Raw genomic sequence first — 25,704 nt, forward strand, 5'->3', positions numbered from 1 at the left:
CAGGAAAGACACCAACACCGGGAACTCTTCTTACAGCAGTTTTTTATTCAGGATCCTTGACTACCAGAGTGATCCCGGGATAAGCTCCCACAGAACCTTTATAGTGTGCCTGTCCTATCAGAAACTGCCACATTGTCACTCCTGGTTGGTGCATTTGGATCACACCACCTCACGCTATGTCTTGTTCGAATCACGCCACCTTACATCATGCCTTCAGGGGCTTGCTCACTGCGCATGTGCATACGGTTTACTCACTGCACATGTGCAAAAACGGGTGGGTGCACTGCGCATGCGCAAAAGGGGGCACATTGCGCTGGGGAAGCAGCAGGGGGTGCTGCTATCTGTGGCTCTCCACAGGAAGTGAGAAGAAATAAAGAGGAATATAGAAATATAGAGGGAAGATAGAACAAAAAGTAGATTATTCAGTCTACTCCTCAACTCAAGGCCTTAATTGTTACTCACAAGTAAGATTATTTTTAATTCATTGGTATAGAATTTTGTATATTGATGCAAAATAAGTGTAATTCTGATACATTGGTATAGAGTTCAAATCTAAGATTATTCTTCACACACACACACACACACACACTATATATATATATATATATATATATATATATATATATATATATTATTATTATTATTATATCCATCCAACTCAACTATAATACAAGGTTTACTTACAATACCTGGAAAGTGGTGTTGCAGCCTATATATATATATATATATATATATATATATATATATATATATATGGTAATATAGTTAAATAAGGTCTTCAAAAGCCTCAGAGACCTACAGAATATGGCATTTACAGAGGTTTTTATTATTCTAAAGATTCTATAACACAAGTTAACTCCTGGAAACACCCAGCCTGCCTCAAAGAAGATGATGAGCAACAAAGAACCTCCTTATGGAGTTGGCTTCAAATATGGCAAACCAGTCACTGGGAAAAATGTCCTTATATGTGCCACAGGCAGAATTCTGCCTCAAAATGGGAAAGCTTAGATGCAGGCAGAGTTGATAGCAAAACTCTGCCAAGACAGGGTAAGCAAGTCCTCAATAGTTCCTGCCTCACAAATATGTCTGTCAGATATATTGGGCTAGACGGCTGATGATGATGCTCCAGCTTATAGAGTGTTGGATGACTGCTCAGGCAGTAAACTGTCTCAGTCGTTTCTTCATTTTGGAAGCTGCTAACCTGCACTTCTGCTTCACTCAGGTAATTAACTTCTATTCCTTCTCAAGTCTCTGATGGGGTAGAAGACCTGATAGTTTAGTCTTACAATTAAGCTTAGTTGGTTAGGGGTTAAGATGTTTTTAGATCAAGATAGATGTTTTAAGTAAACAGAGATGAGATATGATAGATATTGATTTTCATTCAGAAATTTAGACCCAGCAAGATAGGAATGATGTTTTCTTCAAGTTTTCCAAATACAAATAGCCAAATCACTATGAATGTAACATTTATATAATTCCTGATTGTCTCACAGTACTTCCTGCTGTATGTAGTTTATTTTATTCATGTGTAATAATATAAATATATATACTAAAAAAAGAAACATAAAAAAAATCCATAGCTTCAATTCCAGGGACCCAATTTTCTGATGTTTATCTGGATACCAGGTAGATAAATGGTGCACAGATATATATGAAATCATAACTCATATAATAAAGCAAAATATATAAAAAGTATATATCCACATCCAATGTGCATTATTGTTTTCTCTTAAAAAAAAGAAAAGACACCAAGTATTATTCTGTACACTGAAATTTAAAACTGAAAATGCTGCAGTAATAGAGTTAAGGTTGGTATTGCATGAGGACAACATGCTCAAGGTTGATTAAAGACTAAAATTCAAAGAATGTAAAAAGAAGTGACATATACTACACATATCAGTATAGTTCCCTTTAGACTCTACAGATTTCTACAAACACACACACAAAATTACTTTGGGCTAAAGAAATTGTAGGGTTGAGTTATATAACAATGGAAGCATATTACATGGTAGATCCCATGACCAGCATGAGTGAAGACTTATACTCAATCCCAGATACTCAAGAAAACTAAATATGAAAGGCATTTTAAAGACGGGGTGGGGTAGAATAAACACCCTAGTGACAAGCAAGGAGACATATTGGTGGTATATGTTTTTATATCAGTCAGGGCAAAGCACATGACAGTTGTTTCATTCCAGGTTGGTGCCTGGCTTGGTAGCTAAGATTGTATGCCTAGGACACATAAAAATCAAATCAAATCCAGGCAGCACAGCATGGGAACAGGAAGATCAACAGAGACCTGCAGACAGCCATGCCACCCACAGACCTGACCTTCAGTACACTGCACAGTGAGGCTGTGCAAACTTGATTGCTGCTGTACCATGCAACAAAGAAGGAGGATGTCACCCAAAGGCTCACCAGCCACACGGCCAGCCTGCAGCAGGAACCACCACCATTTATATGTGGTGGACAAATGGGAAAGACACAAGAGTGGAGCAGCTTGAGCATTGTGAAGAGAGATGGAACAGGAGGCTCGAGGGCATAGAGGAGTAGCCTGTTGTGAGTGGCCATCCTTGCCACCTGGAGCCATGATGAGGTCCCAGCAGGAGCTGAAGCTGAGGGCCCTGTCTGAGTCCGTGAGTTTGCAGAGGTAGGGGTTGGTACTGATATTCACTGCTCATATTATCACTGGAAACAAGGGTACATCAGTGGTAGGGGCAGCCACTGGGGACCATGTGGATGTTCAAGGGCTGTGAAGAACTGGCCCCACCCCTCACTGGTTGCAGCATTCTGGAGAGCTGGCCCCACCTCCCACCCAAGCCAGCACTGTGCCTCACCCAGGCAGCACAGTGGAGCTGGCCCTGGTGGTAGGGGTGTGGGTTAGCCAGCCCTGAGGGCATGAATGTAGGGGAGCTGACTTTATCACTCATCTGCATGGATGCCATAGGCACAGAGGTGATGCCCTCCTCCCCAGTCCCTTCACAACTTTAGAAGTTGAGAAGGATGCCCCAAAGATTATGAGGTCAGGAAAGCTATCCCTGCCCCTTGCAGGGTGCCCCACTTGAGAGAGCAGGCCCTGGACCTCAGTTGAGCAGCACAATAGAGCTGGCCCTAATGGAGTGAGGACAGGTGAGCTATGCTGAAGTGGAGAGCATGGGAGATCTAGCCCCATCACTATTGTGTCGTGATGCCTTTCTGCCCTTGCCACCTTCAGTAGTTGGTAGAGCTGGCACCAAGACATGAGAGAGGAGAGCTATCCCTGTTCCTTCTTTGGATGTAGCACTCTGGAGAACAGGAGTTGCACCTCACCTGGGCAACACAGTGGAGCTGGCCCTGATGGCAAAGGCATCAGTGAGCCAGCCCCAATAGTGTTAGATACGGTCCTGCCTCCTGTTGCTGATGCCCTTGGGTGTTCTGGCAGGAGCAATGCTAGAGCATTCACCATGGTGGTGTGTATAATGGAGAGCTGGCATGCTGACCAGCTCAGATACCATGCAGGCCCAGACCCAGGCCTCATAATTGGCCCATACCAAAAGTCTATATCGTCTGCAAAGACATGGGACACACAAAAGAGCAAGTCATACTTACCAAAGCTGCAGAATCTCCATAACACAGGGCAATAACAGGATAAATGGCACAAGTCCCAGTGAGGTTCCATTATTGATGATGTCATAGAAGCCAGAGGTCACAAACCAAACCAACGATTCATTGTAATAAACATTGCAAATCAAGATGCATGTACAGGGATACACTGTAACAGACTACAGTTTCCATAATGAGACATTTTCTATGCTTTGGTGGTTTTTGTTTTCTTTTTTAAAATTTATTTATTAATTTATTCATATTACATCTCAGTTGTTAGCCCATCCCTTGTATCCTCCCATTCCTCCCTTCCTCCTACTTCCCCCCCTACTCCCCTCCCCTATGTCTGTGACTGAGGGGGACCTCCTCCCCCTGTATATGTTCATAGGGTATCAAGTCTCTCCTTGGTGACCTATTATCCTTCCTCTGAGTGCCACCAGGCGTCTCCATCCAAGGGACATGGTCAAATATGGGGCACCAGAGTTTGTGTGAAAATCAGATCTCCTTCTCCACTTAACGGTGGAGAATGTCCTGTCCATCGGCTAGTCTGGGTAGGGGTTCGAGGTTTACTGCCTATATTTTCCTTGGCTGTTGCCATAGTTTGCGGAGGATCCCAGCCCAGACCCGCCTGTAGGTTTTTGTTTTCTGTTTGTGTATTTTTATTTTGGGGAGAGGTTAAAAGAGTGAAGAGTAGATATTAGGGGATAGGAAATGAGCAGAACTTGGGTGCATGATGTGACACTCAGTAAAAGGCTTTTTTGAAAAGAAAAAGAACAAGAAAATTTGTCGTTTCTGGTACAACAAAATTGATATAAATTTTGTTACCAATTTTGATAGTTTGTGAAAGTAATAGAATTCTTAAATAAACATCTATGTTTAATTTTTCTATGAATAAAAGCACAGGAAAAATAACATTAAAATTAGAAATATTCCTTATAGCTGCTCTTTGACTACCTAGTGGGTTCTTCTTTCTTTCACCATTCTCTACCCTTATTATTCCACCATTCATCCTTCTAACACTAGATAGGAGAGAAGAAAGAATAAAGAGGCAAGGAAAGAGATCCCTAAATAAAGTCAGAAATTGGAAAGGGTGATGTTTTCATTAAACTACTTTCTACTGATTAGGAGTATCTATTTCCTTGGAGCAAGTTTGATCTGTGGTTTCAGAATACCTAATTTTTACTTCTTATTTCTCCTCTGTGCAAAACTACTAACAAACCACAAGCAGCTCTGACCACCAACCCCACAACAACAATCCACACCATCTCTTGGGGCCCTCGCATTCATATACCCTCTGAAAAGTCTCTAGAATTCCAAATGTCACACAATCACAGAAACTATTGCTTCTGGCAAAATCACTCTCATGCTAGAACACAAGGCAAATCATATTTCATTCTCTGGACACTCTGAAGAACTCCTGTATCCCACACATGCTAATTAAAAATAAAAAATACTATATTATTTATGGTTTTTTTTAGGAAACCTAAAAGCGAAACTTTTAAAGCACCGTGTGGATCATTATAATTCTTTCTTTCTTAGAATGTCAACTTGGAACATAAAAAAGATAAACAAATGGATCTCGCTAACCATATCGTTAATAAGCCTGTACCTTGTAAAGTCAGATTCTGTATGCAAACTCTTTTATCTGTAATATAATATTCTAAATGTGGATTAGTAACTCCCTAACTTAAAATATATTTAATGTATATCATAATTTAAAAATCACTCATTTGCAGATATGCATATGCATAAGCCAATTATTTCTCAGTGGCATTATTTATCTTGTCTGAAAACTATATGCAGGTGATTCTCATGAAGATGCATTCTTCAAGTCAATAGTAAACACAGAAACCTTAGAATTAAAGCTTCTGCTTTGGGCATATGTGCATGGAGGTAACAGAACATCCCCAGAGGTGTATGGCACACAGTGGTCAATATCTTCTTCCAACATGGTCTCTTAGCCTCCAAAGCTGATGCAATACTTCAATTACTTGTAATAATTGCTGCCAAAACCATTTCTACAGTAACAGGCACTGTTGTTTATCAATTCCCCAATGATGCTTCTTGTAGTCAATAGTTTTTGGCAAGAAACTTCATAGTTGAGCTACTGAAATGATTTCTGTAAGCAGGGCCCAATTCCCCAAATATAATAAAAGATTCTCTGAGCTCATTATATGGGCAGTCTTGTGTGATGTTTATGTCTCCAGAGTCCTGTGTGGTCCAGTTCTGTCATTAATGCATTTATCTCTCTCCTTTCTCCCCATTCATGAATCCATGCCAACTCTGTTTTTACAATAAGTTCTTGCTGAAATGGCTCTTTCCCCTCCTCTCATTCAGAACATGGCATATCTCCATCCTCATTCATAACCTATGTGTTCCAAGGAAATTCCTATATTTATATCCAAGGCATCTGAGAACATCTTGTGATTCATACACATTTTCTTCTCAAACTTGAGTTCTTATTGAAGTCCTTTAAATAGATATGAACTGATGCTTAGTGTCAGACAGTTAACAATCTTGACACCAACATTTGGCAGGTTGAAATTGTAATGCCTATGATTGTAATGACTGTCATTTGTTATGCCTCTGTGTCCTTCAACACAAGAACTGCACGTTACTATCATTTACAGACTTCACAATGGTACTATTACTACTAGTCATAGAGATTTGATTTGTTGTCAATCTATAAATATGTATTCTCCAATATTGATGGACACCCTGAATGTACAGTGAATGTAGGCCTCATTTTATATATTATTAATGTTATTTTATTAAAAAAAACATTAACCAGATTGATATACTGCTAACAATAATAATACTAACTTGTTTTCTAACATTTAAGCATACTCAAAACCACTATATCTGTTTCTGTCAGTGAATCAGATCAGAGCTAAACCTGAAAAGGTCACAAGCAAAAGAAAAGTTTACAACCTTCCTTCTCTTTAGTTTTAAAACAATACCATTTGAGAAACAATGGAATATTTTTTTCATGCTCCTGTCCCAAGCTAATTAATAAAAGGCTCTAGTGAGACTAGGATAGTATTTGCTACTAATCTGTTTTGAAGTTTTGATTATGATTATCCCCTCAAATGCCTGTACTAAAGTTAGCCATCAGCCTGGGACACTAATGGGAAATGAAAGAACTTTTAGAAAGAAGTTGGTTCATACATGTATCCCCTTGAAGAAACTATTGGACTCTCTCTCTCTCTCTCTCTCCTTTTTATGCTTTCTCTCTCTCTTCTCTCTCTCTTCCTCTCTCCTCCCTCTCTCCCAGGAATTATCTAAACACATTTAACTCTCTATATTGATACTTTCAATGTAATTTATGGTTGTGCTAGATGCCCAAACAAGATGTCCCAGGAAACACGAAGTGGAAGCTGTAAATCTACAAACCAATATAAGCCTTTCTTACATTTAGGTTGTTTATCTTGAGCATTTTGTCAATGTAATGCAAAGTTCATTAACATATGTACTTATCCAAATATATGCATGTATAATCTCTTAAAGGATATGATATTTATACTGCAATATCATACTTTGTTTTTGATTTGATAAAGAATGAGAGCCATGGGGGATCCAAGATGGTGGCACCTAACACACATCTTGTTTAATCAGCAGGACAGCAGTGATTATTCAACAACTTAAGGACTCATCTGAGAACCACAAAACACCAACATTGGTGACTCACTGGTGAGAGGGATGCTAATTTTTGGAGCCTGGTTGTGCCTGGCCTCTGGCCACCAGGCAAGATCACAAAGTCCCTGGTCTCCACAGAAATGGGCACATAGCCTCCAAAGGCTAGCACCACAAGCCTAGCTGATGGGTAGCTCTTGAACTCCCTAGGGCACAGAACTAATTTGAGACTGCAAAATCACCAGTGTCTATGAGTTCTATCACCAAGAAGACCCACAGTCAGGATCATAAGCATATCAGATCTCAAGTCTCCCAGAAAATCCAGAGAGAGAGAGAGAGAGGGAGAGGGAGAGGGAGGGGGAGGGGGAGGGAGAGGGAGAGGGAGAGAGAGAGAGAGAGAGAGAGAGAGAGAGAGAGAGAGAGAGAGAGAGAGGAACTCCTGGGTACCTAAGCAGCCAAAGTGTACCCGCAGGACCCCGCATGCCTGGCTAGCATGCAGCTCTTGAACTCCCTGTGGCATAGAACTTGATTGAGGCTGCAAAATCTCCAGTGTCTGTGGGTTCTAACACCAAGCAGACCTCACAGTCAGAAACGCTAGTGGATCTGACCTCAGCTCACCCAGAAAATACATAGAAAGTTCCAAGGTCCAAGCAGACACTGGGCATATACTTCAACCAGACACATCATAATGGGAAGAGGTCAGTGTAAGAATACAGGCAACAATATCCCGGATCATTTGATACCACGAGAAATCAAAAACACCACAACAAGCTCTGGAGTTACTATGTCAGATGACACATAAGAAATTATTTCAAACAGAATGTTTTGAAAATATTAGAAGCCTTAAACGAGGAAAATAAATCCTTCAAACTAGAACTGGAATACACAAAGAAAAAAATTGAACAAATTGCTTGAAGAAACTACAATAAAACAGGAGAAAGAAATGAATAAAAGGTGTCAAGACCTAAAACAGGAGATACAAGCTATGAAGAAAATACAATATGAGATAATCCAGGAAATGGAAACCTAAGAATAGAAGAAAAGATCTTCAGACACAAGCATAACCAATAGGATTCAATAGACAGAACAAAGAATATCAGAGATAGAAGATATGACTGAAGAAATTGATACAGCAGTCAAAGAAAATGCTTAATCGAAAAAGCTCCTGATGCAGAATACCAAGAAATCTGGGACACTATGAAAATATAAAACCTAGGAATCTTAATGATAGAAGAAAAAGAAGACTCCCTGTTGCCAGGCCCAGAAAATACTTTCAACAAAATCATGGAAGAAAACTTCCCTAACCTAAAGAAATGTCCCTAAATATACAAAAAGCCTACAAAACGGCAAATGGAATGGACCTCCTGCCACATAATAATCAAAGCACTAAAGGTGCAGAACAAAGAACGAATATTAAAAGCTGCAAGAGAAAAAGGCTGTCACATATAAAGGCAAACCTATCAGAATTACACCTGACTTCTCAACAGAGACTATGAAAGCCAGAAGGGCCTGGACAGAAGTCATGCAGACACTAATGGACTACAGATACCAAATCAGACTACTATACCCAGCAAAGCTATCAGTCACCATAGATGGAGAAAACAAGGTATTCCATAACGAAACCAAATGCAAACAGTACCTAACCACAAATCAAACTTTAAAGAAGATACTAGAAGGAAAACTCCAACCCAAGGAGGACAATTTTACACAAGAAAACAAAGGAAATGAGTAACTCCACATCCACAAAAACAACAAAAAAAGGAAGCTCTCACACACACCTTCTATCATTACCTCATTAAAATAATAGAAGCCATTAAGCACTGGCCATTAATATCACTCAACATCAATGGCCTCAACTCCTCAATGAAGAGAAACAAGCTTACAGAATGGATGCGAAAATAGGACCCATCAATCTTCTGCATACAAGAAACACACCTCAGTGATGAAGATAAACATTACCTTAGAGTAATGGGCTGGAAATGGTTATTCCAAGAAAACAGAGCAAAGAAACAAGATGGAGTAGATATTATTTATCTAATAAAGTAGACTTTCGACCAAAACTAATCAAAAGAGATGGGGAATAGCACTTCACACTCATCAAAGGAAAAAATACACCAAGATGATGTCTTACTTCTGAACATCTATGCCCCAAATACAGGAGTACTCACATTCAAAAAAAATTACTACTCCATATATCATACATTGAACCCCACATTTTAATAGTGGGAGACATCAACACCCTACTCTCACCAATAGATAAATCATCTCAGCAAAAACTAAATGGAGAAACAATAAACTAATAGAAGTCATGAACCAAGTGGACCTAACATATATAGAGTACTTTTTACCCAAACATGAAAGAATTTGCCTTCTTCTCAGCACCTCACAGAACCTTCTCTAAAATCAACCATATAATTGGTCACAAAGCAAACTTCGACAGATACAAAAAGATCAAAATCCTTGCCTCCTATCAGACCACTATGGATTAAAGCTGGATCTCAGAAACAACAGAAACAATAGAATGTCTACAAACTCATGGAACCTGAACAACTCCCTACTCAGTGATATCTGGGTAAGGAATGAAATGAAAAAAAAAAAAGAAATAGAAAACTATCTATAATTCAATGAATCCAAAGGCACAACATACCAAAACTTATGGGACACAATGAAGCAGTACTAAGAGGAAAATTCATAGCACTAAGTGCCTTTACAAAGAATTGGAGAGATCACATATTACCAACTTAACAACACATCTGAAAGCTCTAGAACAAAAAGAATCAGACTTACCAAAGAGGATATGAGGGCTGGAAATCATCCAACCCAGGGCTGAAGTCAATAAAATAAAAACAAAGAGAATAATTCAAAGAATCAATGAAACCAAGATCTGGTTCTTTGAGAAAATCGACAAGATTGACAAACCTTTAGGCAAACTAACTGAAATGCAGAGGAAGAATATTCAAATCAACAAAATCAGAAATGAAAAGAGAGACATAATGACAGACACTGAGGAAATCCAAAGAATCATCAGGTCTTACTTCAAAGTCTATATGCCACAAAACTTAAAAACCTAAATGAAATGGACAATTTTCTTGATAGATGCCAACTACAAAAATTGAACCAAGATCAGGTAAACAAATTAAATAGTCCTATATCTCTTAAGAAAATTGAGTCAGTCATCAAAATTCTCCCAACTGGAAAAAGCAAAGTGCCTCATGGATTCAACATGGAATTCTACAAGACCTTCAAAGATTATCTAATACCAATTCTCTTTAAACTTTTCCACAAAACAGAAACAGAAAGAACATTACCAAACTCATTCTATGTGGCCACAGTCACCTTGATACCTAAACCACAGACTCTACAAATAAAGAGAATTTCAGACCAATTTCTCTTACAAACATTGATGTAAAAAAACAAAAAAACAAAAAAACACTATACAACACTTACAAATCAAATCCAAGAACACATCAAAAATATCATTCACCATGACCAAGCAGGCTTCTTATCAGGTGTGCAGTGGTGCCTCAATATATAGGAAATAATCAGTGTAATCCATCATATAAATAAACTGAAAGATAAAAACCCACATGATAATCTTCTTAGATACAAAAAAAAATCACTTGACAAAATCCAACACCCATTCATGTTTAAAGTCTTGTAGAGAGCAGGAATACAAGGCACATACCTCAATATAATAAAGACAATTTACAGCAAGGATATAGGCAACATCAAACTAAATGGAAAGAAACTTAAATCAATTCCACTGAAACCAGGAACAAGACAAGGCTGTCCACTCTCTCCATACCTCTTCAATATAGTAATTGAAGTTCTAGATAGAGAAATCAGACAACTAAATGAGATCAAGGCAGTACAAATTGGAAAAGAAGAAGTCAAACCATGACTATTTGTGGAAGACATGATAGTATACATAAGTGACCCAAAAATTCTACCAAGGAACTTCTGCAGCCTATAAAAACCTTCAGTAAAGTGGCTGAATACAAAACCAACTAAAATAAATCAGTAGCCCTGCTCTATACAAATTACAAACAGGCTGAGAAAGAAATTAGGGAAAGTACACCTGTCACAATAGCCACAAATTGTAGAGAGCCACAGATAGCAGCGCCCCTGCTGCTTCCCCGGCGCAATGCGCCCCCTTTTGCACATGCGCAGTGAGCAAGCCCCTTATGTGCATGCCTGAAGGCATGACGTAAGGAGGAGTGATTCGAACAAGACATAGCGTGAGGTGGTGTGATCCGAATGCACCAACCAGGAGTGATGACGTGGCAGTTTCTGATAGGACAGGCACACTATAAAGGTTCTGTGGGAGCTTTTCCCGGGGTCACTCTGGTACTCAAGGATCCTGAATAAAAACTGCTGCAAGAAGAGTTTCCGGTGTTGGTGTCTTTCCTGCTGGATGGGAGCAGCATCGGCAACAAATGGTATAAAGTATCTTGGTGTAACTCTAACCAAACAAATGAAAGACATATGAAAAAAACCTTCAAATCTCTAAAGAAAGAAATTGAAGATATCAGAAGATGGAAAGATATTCCATGTGCATGGATTGAATCAACATAGTAAAAATGGCCACCATACCAAAGCAATTTATAGATTCATGCAATTCCATCAAAATTACAAGACAATTATTTACAGATCTTGAGAGGTCAATTCTCTACTTCATATGGAAAACAAAAAAGCCAGAATAACTAAATCAATCCTTTAAAATAAAAGATCTTCTGGAGGAATCTTGAGATTCCAAGTACAGCTTGAGATCCAGTACTATAGAGCAACAGTAATAAAAACAGCATGGTACTGTCATGGAAATAGGCTGTTTGACTAGCAGAATTGAGTACAAGACCCAGAAATAAATCCATACATCTATGGGCATTTGGTTTTTTACAAAGAAGCCAAATCCATACAATGGAAAAAAGATAGCATCTTCAACAAATGGTGATGGTCTAACCGGATGACTACATCTAGAAAATGCAAATAGACTCATGTTTATCATTGTACAAAAAACTAAAGTCCAAGAGGATTAAAGACCTCAACATAAAACCAGACACAATAAATCTGTCAGAAGAAAAAGTGATGAAGAGCCTTGAACTCATTGGCAGAGGTGACAACCTGAGCAGAACACCGATAGCTCAGGCTCTTCTATCAATGATTAATAAATGGGACCTGATGAAACTGAAAAGCATCTGTAAGGCAAAGCAAATAGTCAACAGAACGAAAGGACAACCTACATACTGGTAAAAGATCTTCACCAAACCTACATCTGATAAATGACTAATATCCAAAATATATAAATAACTCAAGAAATTAAGCACCTCCAAGCCAAATACCCCAATTAAAAAATGGCATACATGCTAGGCGTGGTGGCACACGCCTTTAATCCCAGCACTCAGGAGGCAGAGGCAGGCGGATCGCTGTGAGTTCGAGGCCAACCTGGTCTACAAAGCGTGTCCAGGACAGTCAAGGCTACACAGAGAAACCCTGTCTCGAACAACCAAAAAAAAAAAAAGGCATACAGAGCTAAATAGAGAATTCTCAACAAAGGAATATTAAATGGCTGAGAAATACTCAAAGAAGTGCTCCACATCCCTATTCATCAGGGAAATGCAAATCAAAAGGGCTCTGAGATTCCATCTTACCCACATCAGAATGGCTAAGATCAAAAATTCAAGTGAGGGCACATGCTGGCAAGGATGCAGAGAAAGGGGAACATTCCTCCATTGCTGATGGGAGTGCAAATTTGTACAACCACTTTGGAAATCACTCTGGCACTATCTCAAGACCAAGGCATACCATTCCTGGGTGTATACCCTAAAGATGTCCACCATACAGCACAGACATTTGCTCAAATATTTTTATAGCAGCCTTGTTCATAATAGTCAGAATCTGGAAACAATCTAGATGCCACTCCACTGAAGACTGTGTAAAGAAACTATGGTTCATTTGTACAATGGAATACTATGCAACTATCAAAAACAAAGAAGGCTTGAAATTTGCAGGCAAATGGACAGAACTAGAGACAATCATCCTGAATGAGGTAACTCAGACCCAGAAAGACACTCATAGCATATTCTCAAATGACTAGCTGTGAGAATGGCTGAGATATGAATGTCTATGACAAGGCTTCATGTTAATCGCAGATTCTCTGTGACGTATAATTAGAGGCTATTCTTAGTATGCCATGAAGGAAGAGTTGCAGATGTCTTACTTCTGCTCATACAATGAACAGAGAATGAGCCTTAATTGTTCTGTGTATCCAGCACACCTCATACAATTATAATGTTAGAATTGTATAATGGTTGTGAGAAATTTGTTTTCAGAACAAAAGAACCAGACTTATGCTGGATTAGAGATACAGGATTCATTCTTATCAGCATGCTGGATGGTGACATCCTGTGTCCTTCATGTTCCAGACCCAGGAGCCTAAGTTGCTGTTATCTATCAGAACAGGACAGCATTGTAGAAAGCTTCTGATCCCAATTGGTCCAGCATTTCATACTGTCCCACACAGGACTCTTAGTAAGCCTGGAATGTCTCAACATTTAGAAAGGGCCACAAATGCTATCCCTGCCTTGCTTAACCATTTTCCCCATTTTTGGCCCCTTCAAAGATATTATTCATCCTAAATCAGCCTGAGGAAATGTTGAGAACAACACCTTAGTTCCTCTCTAAGGGGGCTTGGTAGGATTCTGTTTGCTTTCTTGGTCTACAGATGATTATTTTCATCGGGAGTTGGTTATAAGTTATTATTGGTCTTATATAGACAGAAAACGAGGTTGAACTCAGGGACGTCTCTCTTTTCCTTTATTTTTCTTTCATAGGTAAAGAGAGAGGAGCTGAAAAGGGGGATATAGAAAGATCAAGTGAGGATAGAACGAAAGGTAGATTATTCAATCTACTCCTCAACTCAAGGCCTTGTTACTCACAAATAAGGTTTTTTTTAATTCACTAGTACAGAATTTTGTATATTGATGCAAAATAAGTGTAATTCTGGCACATTAGTATAGAATTAAAATCTAAGATTATTCTTCACATATACACTATATATTATATAATATATATATATACTATATATAATATATATATTTCTACTCTAATATGAGGTATTATATCCATCCAATTCAATTATATTACAAAGTTTACTTCCAATACCTGAAAAGTGATGCTGCAGCCTGTTTAGGATAATTAATACAAGCTAATTGTTAGTTGAACAAATCATAGTTATGTCAAATACTAGTCTAATTTTATCACAAGGATATGTATCCTAGGTCTAATAGATATGATATCAATATATAGATATCAATATATAAAGTAAAATACTTAAATAAGGTCTTCAGAAGCCTCAGAGACCTACAGAATATGACAATTAAAGATGTTTTTATTATTCTAAAGATTCTTTGACAAGACAGGTTAACCCCTGGCAACACCAAATCTGCCTCAAAGAAGATAATGAGAACAAAGAACCTCCTTATAGAGTTGGCTTCAAATGTGGCAAACCAGCCACTGGGGAAAATGTTCTTATTTGTGCCACAGACAGAATTCTGCCTCAAAATGGGCCAGCTTAGATGCAGGCAGAGTTGATGGCCAAACTCTGCCAAGACAGGGTAAGCAAGTCCTCAATAGTTCCTGCCTCACAAATATGTCTGTCAGATATATTGGGCTATAAGGCTAATGATGATGCTCCAACATTATAGAGAATGTTGGGTGACTATTCAGGCAGTTAATTATCTCAGTCATGTCTTCATTTTGGAAGCTGCTAACCTGCACTTCTGCTTCACTCAGGCAATTAACTTCTATTCTTTCTCAAGTCTCTGATGAGGTAGAAGACCTAATAGTTTAGTCTAACAATTAAGCTTAGTTGGTTATGGGTTAAGATGTTTTTAGTTAGAGATGAGCTATCATAGCTATTGATTTTCATTCAGAAATTTAGACCCAACAAGATAGGAAAGATGTTTAATTCAAGTTTTCCAAATACAGATAGCTGAATCACTATGAATGTAATATTTGTATAATTCCTGATTGTTTCATGGTTCTTCCTGCTGTATGTAGTTTATTTTATTCATCTGTAATAATATAAATGTATACGTTAAAAAAGAACTATAAGAAAAATAAAATAAAAAAGAATAAGAGCCATTAAAAAGAAATTTATTTCTCAAATACTAGTATGTAAAAATGTTTAAAACATAGACCACAGAAAATAAAGAGGACAAAGACAAGTTTTCATTTATTTTCTACTTCTACTATACAAACAACTAAAAGGAGAAAATCACATGAACATCTCATTTGATACAAAAAAAGCCACTGACAAAATCCAAAAACCATTCAAGATAAGAGTCCTGGAGAGATTAGAGATAAATGGGACATACCTAAAAATTATAAAGTAACTCTTGAAGATTCCATCTTACACCATTAAATGACATTAAATGACAGCCATGCTGGTGAGGATGTGGAAAAAAAGAATATTCCTATATTGCTGGTAGGAATACAAACTTGTACAACCACATTGGAAATCAATTTGGTGGTTTCTTGGAAATTTTGGAATAGTTCTACCTCAAGACTCAGCTATGCACTCTAGAACATAAAGCCAATAGATGCTCCACCACACTACAAGGACGCTTGCTCAACTATATTCATAGAAGATTTATTCACAATTGCCAGAAACTGTAAACAATCTGATGCCCCTCAAAAGAAGAATGGATAAAAAAAAATGTGACATATTTACACAAGGGATTACTTAGCTATTAAAAACAAGAAATTTGTGAAAAATTTGGGCAAATGAATGGAACTGGAAAGTATCCTGAGTGAGATAACCCAGATCCAGAAAAACACACATGTTACGTACTCAGTTATAAGTGGGTATTAGCCATAAACTACAAGAAAACTATGCTACAAAGAAGCTAAACAACAAGGAAGCTCCAAGGGAGGATGCTTGAATCTCACTCAGAATGGGAATTATAATAAATACAGTAAGTGGATAAAAGGAGGGAGCTGGGAAGAGCTGGGGGAGGGGAAGGGGAGACCAGATGTGGGGAGAGCAGGGTTTGCGGAGAGCCAGGAGACAGAATGGAAATCTTGCAGGGGTGCATCTCTGGGATGAGTTGACAATCTGGGACATAGGAGGCTTCCAGGAGTCAATGGGGGATGGGATGACCCTAGCTGAAACTCTAAGCAGAAGGCAATATGGAGCCTGAAGTGGCAACCTCCTGTAACAAAGCAGGACTCCTAGTGGAGGGAAGGGCACATTAGTCCACCCACAAAACCTTCAACCTAGACTTTGTTCTGCCTACAAGATGCTCAGACATAAATATGGAGCAGAAATTGAGGGAATGGCCAACCAACACCTGGACCAACTTGAGACACCCCCACTCCTACCCCATGAGAGAGAGTCAACCTTTGACACTATTAACTATATTACACTATGCTTGCAGACAGGAGCCTAGCATAACTGTCTTCACGGAGGCTAGCAGCTGATGGAAACTGATGCAGAAACCCATAGCCAAACAATAGGAGGAGCTTGGAAATCTTATGAAAGATTGTGAGGAAGGATTGGGAGAGGCAGAGGGGTCAAGAACTCCACAAGAAGACCTACAGAATAAAGTAACTTGGGCCCAGGGGCATCACAGAGACTGAACCACCAACCAAAGAGCATGGATGAGCTGCCACCCTATACATGGTATCAAATGTGAAGCTAGGTATGAAGATATGAGCCCCCTAAGAACTGGACCAAGCACTGTCTCTGACTCTGTTGCCTGCCTTTGGATTCCTTCTCCCTAGCTTGGTTGCTTCGTCTGGCCTCACTGAGAGAGGATGCATTTAGTCCTGTGACTAGATGTTCCAGGATGGGTTGGTGCCCATGGTGGGGCCTTTCTTTCTCCTCAGAGCAGAGGAAGAGTGGATGCAGGAGTGGGGCATAAAGATGGAACTAGGAGGAGAGATGAGAGAGTGGCTATGATCAGAATGTAAAGTGAGTAAATAAATTAATGGAAAAAATAAAGGCAGTCTACAGAAGGCCTATAGCAAATGTTAAACTAAATGAAGAGAAACCCCAAATAATTTAACTAAAATCAGGAATACAGGTTTGTCTACTCTCTCTGTATCTTTTCAGTATAGTACATGAAGTATTTGCTACATCAGTAAGACAATTAAGGGAGATAAAGGGATACAAATGAGGAAGAAAGAAGTCAAAGTATTGCTATTTGCAGATAATATGATAGTATACACAAGTGGCCCTAAAAATTCCTCTCAAGCTGATAAACACTTTCAGCAATGTAGCTAGATAAAAATTAACTTAAAAAGTCAGTAGCCCTCTTATATAAAAACTAAGGAAGAAATCAGTGAAACAACACCTTTCCTGATATTCTCAAAATACATATAATATCTTAGGGATAAATCTAACCAAACAAGTGAAAGACTTGTTTGATAAAAGCTTCAAATCATTGAAGAACGAAATTGAAAAATATCCAAAGATGGAAAGTTCTCCCATTCCATGGAGTGATAGGATTAACATAGTAAAAAGGCCATTATAACAAAAACAAAGTACAGATTCAATGTAATCACCATCAACATCCAACATAATTCTCCACAGACCTTGAAAGAACAAGTCTCAACTTCATAGGGAAAACAAACCAACAGGCTGGGAATGGTGGCAATCAGAAGGCAGAGGCAGGCAGATCATTGTGAGGTCAAGGCGAGCCTGGTCTACAAAGCGAGTCCAGGACATCCAAGGCTACACAGAGAAACCCTGTCTTGATAAAAGAAAAAAAGAAAGAAAGAAAGAAAGAAAGAAAGAAAGAAAGAAAGAAAAGAAACCAACAAACTAAACCTCAGGATAGCTAAAACAATCTTGAATTTTTTTTAAAAAATCTGCTAGAGGTATCAATATCCCTAATTTCAAGTTTTACTATGAAGATAAAGTAATAAAAACCATGTGGTATTGGCATAAAAATAGACAAGTTGATCAATGAGATCAAATTGGAGATGCAGACATAAACCTACACACCTATAGACGCCTGATTTTTTATTTTTTTAAAAAAGGTGGAAATACACACTGGAGAAACAAAGGCAGCATCTACAGCAAATGCTGGGTGGCACTTAGAAGACGCCAAATAGATCTATATTTATCACCCTGCATAAAGGTCAAGTCAAAGTGGATCAAAGCTCAATATAAAACCAGACATACTGAACCTGATAGAGGAGAGAGTAGGGTATGGACTTGAACACATCTGTACAGGAAACAACTTTCTGAATAGGACACTGGTAGTGGACATACTAAGAACAACTATTAATAGGCAGGGCCTCATGAAACTGACAGGCTTCTGTAAGGCAAAGGACACAGCTCTTCAAAGTGACAACCTACAGAATTTAAAAATACTTTTACCAACCCCACTTCTGATGAAGGGCTTATAGTAAATATATATAAGGAACCCAGGAACCAGATATAAAAACATCCAGGTTAAAAGTGGTTTCTAGGGACTGAACTACCAACCAAGGAATGTGCATGGGCTGGACCTAGCCCCACTACACATATGTAGCAGATATGCAGCTTGGTCAACATGAAGGTCCCCTAACAATGAGATTATTGACTGTTTCTGGCTCAGTTGCCTGCCTTTGGATCCCTTTCCCATAACTGGGCTGCTTTGTCAGAACTCAATGAGAGAGAATGCACTTAGTCCTGCTGTGACTTGAGGTGTCAGGGTGGGTTGGTACCTCTTGTGGGCCTCCCCTTCTTTGAGATTAAGCAGAGGAGGAAATTGGGGGAGGGAGGTGTAAGGGTGGGACTGGGAGTAAAGGAAGGAGGTTGGTATCAAACTGTAAAATGATTGCGTACACACACACACACACACACACACACACACACACACACACACCTCTTGGATTCCTTTCAAGATTTGACTCACTAATATAGTTCAGATAATTGCATCTTTGCATAGCATATCCAAGGCCCTGGGTTGCTTGAGAACACTTCCAGAACAAGCCACAATGTCAAATGCCTGAAACAGCACTTTGTAGATGAATTCAAGATATCATAATCAAGGGCAGAGCTGACTAAAATACTCAAGGAGAACTTGAGCTATTAGAGATGCTCTCTCTCTCTCTCTCTCTCTCTCTCTGTGTGTGTGTGTGTGTGTGTGTGCATGTATGTGTGTTTGTGAGCACATGCATATGTATGTGTAAATATAAATACATATATATTCAATATATATTGAATGCATACACATATATAGAAATTCTAGGGATTTATATGCCTCCAGCTATTTTTGTTCTGCAGTTTAATATTGGAAATAAATTATTTAAATACTTATAGTAACTGCAATTAACTAATTTAGTGTGAGCTCAACAAATGCATTGTCCAAGAGCTAAAAATATTAGAATGGATTTCACTATGTTTATGAAAAACTTAGCTTTGAAAATATGATTTTTTTTATTTCCTCAGGGTCTGTTGTTATGTCTCTCTTTAATTTGGATACTCTCCTTCTGCCTCTTACTTAGTTTGGCCAAGGGTTTGTCTATATTGTTGGCTTTTCAAATAATTAGCTCTTGCTTTTGTTGATTTTTTGTATTGTTCTCTTTATTTCTTCTTTATTTTTTAACTTTTTTTTTTTACTTAAACTTATTCAGATTACATCCCGATTGTTATCCCCTTACTTGTATCTTCCCGTTCCCTCCTCCCTCCCTCTTTCACTGCCTACAAGATGTGCAGGGATAAAGATAAAGCAGATAGAATAGAGACTAAGGAAATGTCCATCCAACGCAGCACACCCCATGGGAAAGAACCAGTCCCTGACAGAGAGATGTGCCTTATTCTGAGGAATAGGGAAGGGTACGGGGGAAACGAAGGGAGTGCGGGACTGAGAGGTGAGAAAGGATGGTGATCCGACGAGGTTATAAAGTGAATATATGCATATATGCATACATGCATACATGCATACATGCATACATACATACATACATACATACATAATACACACATACATACATACACACACACATATATATATACATACATACATACACACACATACATACATACGTACGTACGTACATATATATACATGCATACATAAAAACATTAATAATATATAAATAAATAACCTAACTCATTAATTGTTATAGAAAGAGTTTTGCCAATCCTTTGATTGAACTATTAATAGTGGAGAATATTGAGTATAACCCCCTCAGCTTTTGTTTATTTTCTGAAATGTATTATGAATATATCTCTTTGTATATTACTGTCAGAGTCCATACAAAAAGGTGAAAGGATAAATTTATAAGCTGGTGCTTGATTTTAAATGCATGCAGATTTAGATATAAATCTGTATCACTATAATCTAGCTTGAATACACTTTTGTTGTTTCATTTCATTTTGTATTTCAAAACATGAATCCAAAAAATCACAAACAACTGAACCCAAATTAGTTTTTTACTAGTACTCATGAACCAATGAAATGATAAAAAGCAAAAATTTATTGTGTGAATGGAAAAGACATCAAGAATCCGAGCCTGTTCTGAGGAAGAAAGATGATGAAGCACATAAATTGAGATGTGAGCTCCATTGGAGTCCCTGCGCTCTTGTTACACGTGTGGGCACATTTAATACAAAAGCATGAGTGTTTGCACTCTGATCACAACATCCCTTGAATTCCTCCTTCTAAATATTGGAGAAATCTTATGCCACCTTTATTTTGAGAAAGAGTCAAACAAAATCCACTCTTTTACTTTGAACTGGCATAAAAGATCAAGGAAGAATGGGATGAATTTTTCAGTATTGTTTCCACATTATGTGGTTAATGGCATTTTAACGAGTGAAATTTAGGTTGTTTTTTTTTCTGAAAAAATACATTTATTTCAGAAACCACATGGCTAGCTGAGACTAATGAAACTCAGCTATGGGATTGATATATAATATGTAGCTGAACTGAAAGGTCATTTTACTGATTACTCCATTATAATTATTTTCATTTCCATAGTCAACGATAAGGAGGCTAAAGACACCAAAAAACAACAACAACAACAACAACAAACTGAAATGAGCCCCTACTTTTAAAATCGACCTTTTGGCTTTTGAGAGATGCTCTAGCTAACTTGTTACTGAGGTAATCAGGTCACTCCATTTTCATATGTTGCTAGTGTAGGATTTGCTTGAGTGTTCTCTTTCTTGAGATTTGAGTAAGAATAATTCACTGGACTACATGTTTTGTTGCTTTTATGCTATGTGTTCTGACATCATGAATTATTTTTCTCAGCTTCTGTTCATGAGAACTGAGTTACTAAAGTATGACTGTATTCAAGAGAGAGCGAGAACAGACTCAAAAAGTACCAAAGAGTTTCAAGAAATGTTTTAAAACTATCTTAGCCACTAAAAATGTTTATAGAATCCCTTAAATACATCTTTTCTTGCAGATAACAAGTAAAGTTTTACCCCATGGTTTCATAAAAAGACATTATATGTAATGTAAAACATGATGTTCTCACTGACATCTGTACCCAAAAAATGTAATGATAAAATTTAGGGAGAAGTGAGCTGGGCATGGTGGTGCATGCCCATAATCTCAGCACTTGGGAGGCAGAAGCAGGCAGATCTCTGTGAGTTCGAAGCCACCCTGGTCTACAAAGCTAGTCCAGGACAGCCAAGACTATACACAAAGAAACCCTGTCTCAAAAAAATGGAGATGTTTATTACAGGATTTCTAGGTGGTTGCAACAAACTATACTCCAGGAAGAAAATGATTTCACAAATTGCTAATTAATATAGAAAAGATAATGTGCTGTTTGTATCATTCATCTGGGTTTCATGAGTATTTCATGATAAAGATGTAAAAGTTTGAAGCTTCAAAGTGATGGAGGGTATATTTCTTGACAAAAAAGATGAACAATAATAATATTGTGGCAGATCACAAAACTTTTGAAGATTAGTGTCTGGCTCTTTCACAGACACTATATAAATAATCTGTGTTTTTCTCTGTACAGTTACCACTACCAGACACAAATACAACACAAAACACTATATAAATAGAGCCTTGAAACACATTAACTTAAAAATAGTTATTTTTCATTTTCACTGTCAGAGTGATCTCTTAGAAAATGTTCAGTTGTATTTCTTTTGGCCCTCTAGTCTCCTTGTCCTCCTCTTTTATGTCCTCACTTTCCCTCTTTCACTGTGCTTTGGACTCCATGGCTAACATGTATGCAATGTCCACATGTCTGAACCATGTGTGTATAGACAGAGATGCTCTAGGATAGTCAGGTGACTTATTATTACATGAAAGATCTAATAATGCACTGCTCCCACAGATGCCCTTGTCATGAGACCACCAGTCTGTGGATGTATTGAGTGACATACTGTGTAAGTTTAATAATTACTGACCTTAAGAAAAGAAAGGCTAACTAGCAGTTCCAATATAATCAGTGGATACTTTTTAAAATGGAAAACTGACACACAATAAGAGGAGACAGATAGGTGAGTACAGAAGGACAAAAGGATGCAACAACGTTAGAGTTGGAGACAGAGGAAAGAAACCAAACATCAAGGAATGCAGGTGTCCTCTGTACAGGGAAAGGGCCAGGAAACATTGTTTCTGCCTCTTAGAGAAACACCTGGATTAAGTGTGATACAGTCTAACATAGAGAACTTTCAGAGAATAAACTGTGTTTATTTTTTTCTTTTTGTTTTTTGTTTTGTTTTGTTTTTTACTGTTTTTGTATTTGGTTTTTGGTTTTTGAGACAGGGTTTCTCGTGTAGCCTTGGCTGTCCTGGGCTTGCTTTGTAGACCAGGCTGGCCTGCAGCTTGGAGATCTGCCTGCCTCTGCCTCCCAAGTGCTGGGATTAAAAGCATACATCACCAGGCTCAACGCTAAACTGTGTTTCTTAATACATTAAGTTTTTCGATATAGCTTCAATAGAAAATCTTTCACCTTTTAAAAAAGTCTCTATAGTTAAGAGAACATGCTCAGTCCTGATACAACTTGGTGACCTGGAGGGCATGGGAAGAGGGCTTCCATTTTCTGAGGAATAGGGGAGTGGGGAGAGGGAAGGTGAGACTGGGAGGTGAGGTGGGATAGAGCTACGACCAGGATGTAAAGTATGTGAATAAAAAATAAGTAAATAAATAAATGTATTTGTAAAAAGGGAAACAAAATACTCATTGCTAATGTCCTATGGAATCTTCCCCAATCCATTCCCACATCAAATAAATATGAAAGAACACCGTGCCTATCACTAGAGGAACATATGCAATTGATTTAATCAAACTATATCTCTCAATAAATTCAATATGGTGCACACACATGCAGATGATAATGACAAGCCTACTCTGCATACTGGAGTCATACTGCACAGAATCATCTATAACAAAGATTCTGTAAGTGGTCTACTGTTCGTGTATCCTGAACCATGGTTATTTCCAGGAGTTACCTAAATTTGTAAAGTGTTTTGACTTCATACACAGTGAAGAATGAATAGCAAATGACTAGATACATGAATTCTCTTTCAATTTCTTCTTAAATTACTACAATATAAATAAGCACAAGTTTTAAACATCTTTAGTATACACTTGAAAACAATGAGTTGCCAGCTAAGAATTGGTACTCGGAATAACACAAACATGCCATTTCTGACCCTTTAAGGATGTTTTGCTAATGACAGCCATGATTTATTCTGTACAAAGGAAAGAAAGCTCATAATGTTTTTATCAAATCATTTTGGCCTCTTTACTTATATCTTTTTATCTTTCACTTTCCATCGGAAACCACCATCAATCTCTTCCACACTTTCTTCATGGCATTTTTCATGTCCTTATTCCTAAAAGTATAAATAATAGGATTGAGCAAGGGAGTTAGGATGGTGTAAAATATTGCCACCATTTTATCAAAGGAGAAAGCAGATGGAGGGCGTGCGTATATAAATATACAGGGGACAAAGAACAAGACCACAACTGCAATGTGGGATCCACAGGTGGAGAGAGCTTTCCGCCGCCCTTCAGAACTGTGGGCTCTCAGAGAGAACAAGATGACACCATAGGAGACAAGCAAAATAGAGAAGATTATGATGCAGATAGATCCACTGTTGGCAACCACTAAAAGTCCAAAGATGTGAGTGTCAGTGCAGGCCAGCTCCAGTAACGGGAACAAGTCACACATGAAATGGTCGATGACATTGGGTCCACAGAATGGTAGCTGCAAAGTGAAGATGATCTGTATGATAGAATGCAAGAACCCCCCTGCCCATGCTACCCCCATCAGGGTGCCACAGACCTTCCAGTTCATGATGGAAGAGTAGTGCAAGGGCTTGCAAATTGCTACATAGCGGTCATAGGCCATGGCTGTCAAGACAATCACTTCTACTGCTGCAAGGAAGTGTTCAGCAAAGAGCTGCATCATGCATCCTTCAAAGGAGATGGTTTTTTTCTCATACAGAGAGTCCACAACCATTTTTGGAGTGATGACAGAAGAGAAGCATGCATCCAGTAGGGACAAGAATGCCAAGAAGAAGTACATGGGGCAGTCTACCAGCGCTGGGCTACAGACAATGGTCACCACAATTATCATGTTGCCCCCAACAGTTGCAATGTAGACAAACAAAAATACAATAAAAACTATTTTCTGGACTTTAGGGTTCTGTGAAAGTCCAAGGAATATGAACTCTGTTACAAAACTCTGGTTTTGCATAATTTAAAGGAGAGCTTATAAGTAAAACTATGTACATGTGAATCTGTAATTATTAGGAAAAATTGCTTCAAGTAAGTTTATGTTATCATCAAGAGGTTGGAGTAGTAAACAAATATTTTTTTAATGAGGACAGAAAAAATAAATTCTTTTCCCAACACATGTACATACAAACAACACTAAGTGAATTGTGTGTGCATGTGTGTGTGCGCGCGCGCACTCATGTGTGCGTGCATTTATAGAGAGACAGGTGGACAGATAGATGATAGCAAGAGAGCTAGATGAGAGAACAGTAAGGAAAGAAGAGGATATGAATTACAGAGGAGGATTACTGAGTGAGTTGGAAGTGGGGAGAGAGGTAAGGGTGGGAGTAATATAGATAAGGAATACATGTATAAATTTCTTTTTAACAAAAGAAAAAAGTCATTTTTCTCAAGGCAGTATTTGGAGATCACGTAGAAGTACAATGCTGGCTATTTTTACTCCACAAAGCACACATGTTTTGTCCTCGAAATGATGACTTATTTTCTCTAGTGGCTTCCTGGAGTAGAATAACAAAAGGCACTGTGAAACCATTTACATGGTACACGTGTAGAGAAAACACTTGGTCTTAATCATGTCTGCAATCTGCTTGGAATGAGATAGAGATGAACAGCTTTTTTTAATTATGTAAATTCTTTTATTTTTAATTTGTTCATTTACATCCTGATTGTAGCTCCCTCCATTGTCTCCTCTAGGTCCCTCCCTCCCTCCCTTGTCCTCCCTCCCCCTTCCCCTAGTCCTCAGGAAGGGAGAGCCCTCCTCCCCTATTATCTGACC

General features: G+C 38.3%; 1 protein-coding gene across 1 annotated transcript in view; it reads right to left on the reverse strand.

The window, feature by feature from the left end:
- Nucleotides 1-24,888, reverse strand: part of LOC311608798 (uncharacterized protein) — a gene marked incomplete at both ends in the record, with an annotated part of 50,280 nt that extends 25,392 nt beyond the window's left edge. Inside the window, 2 exons of the mRNA XM_084801435.1 lie at nucleotides 3,380-3,546; nucleotides 23,957-24,888. Of these exons, the coding sequence (XP_084657561.1) occupies nucleotides 3,380-3,546; nucleotides 23,957-24,888 (1,099 nt within the window). The remainder of the gene's footprint in view (nucleotides 1-3,379; nucleotides 3,547-23,956) is intronic.
- Nucleotides 24,889-25,704: the final 816 nt, after the last annotated feature.

Source organism: Acomys minous (assembly GCF_964271855.1).
Source record: "Acomys minous genome assembly, chromosome: 11".
Lineage (NCBI taxonomy): Eukaryota > Metazoa > Chordata > Mammalia > Rodentia > Muridae > Acomys > Acomys minous.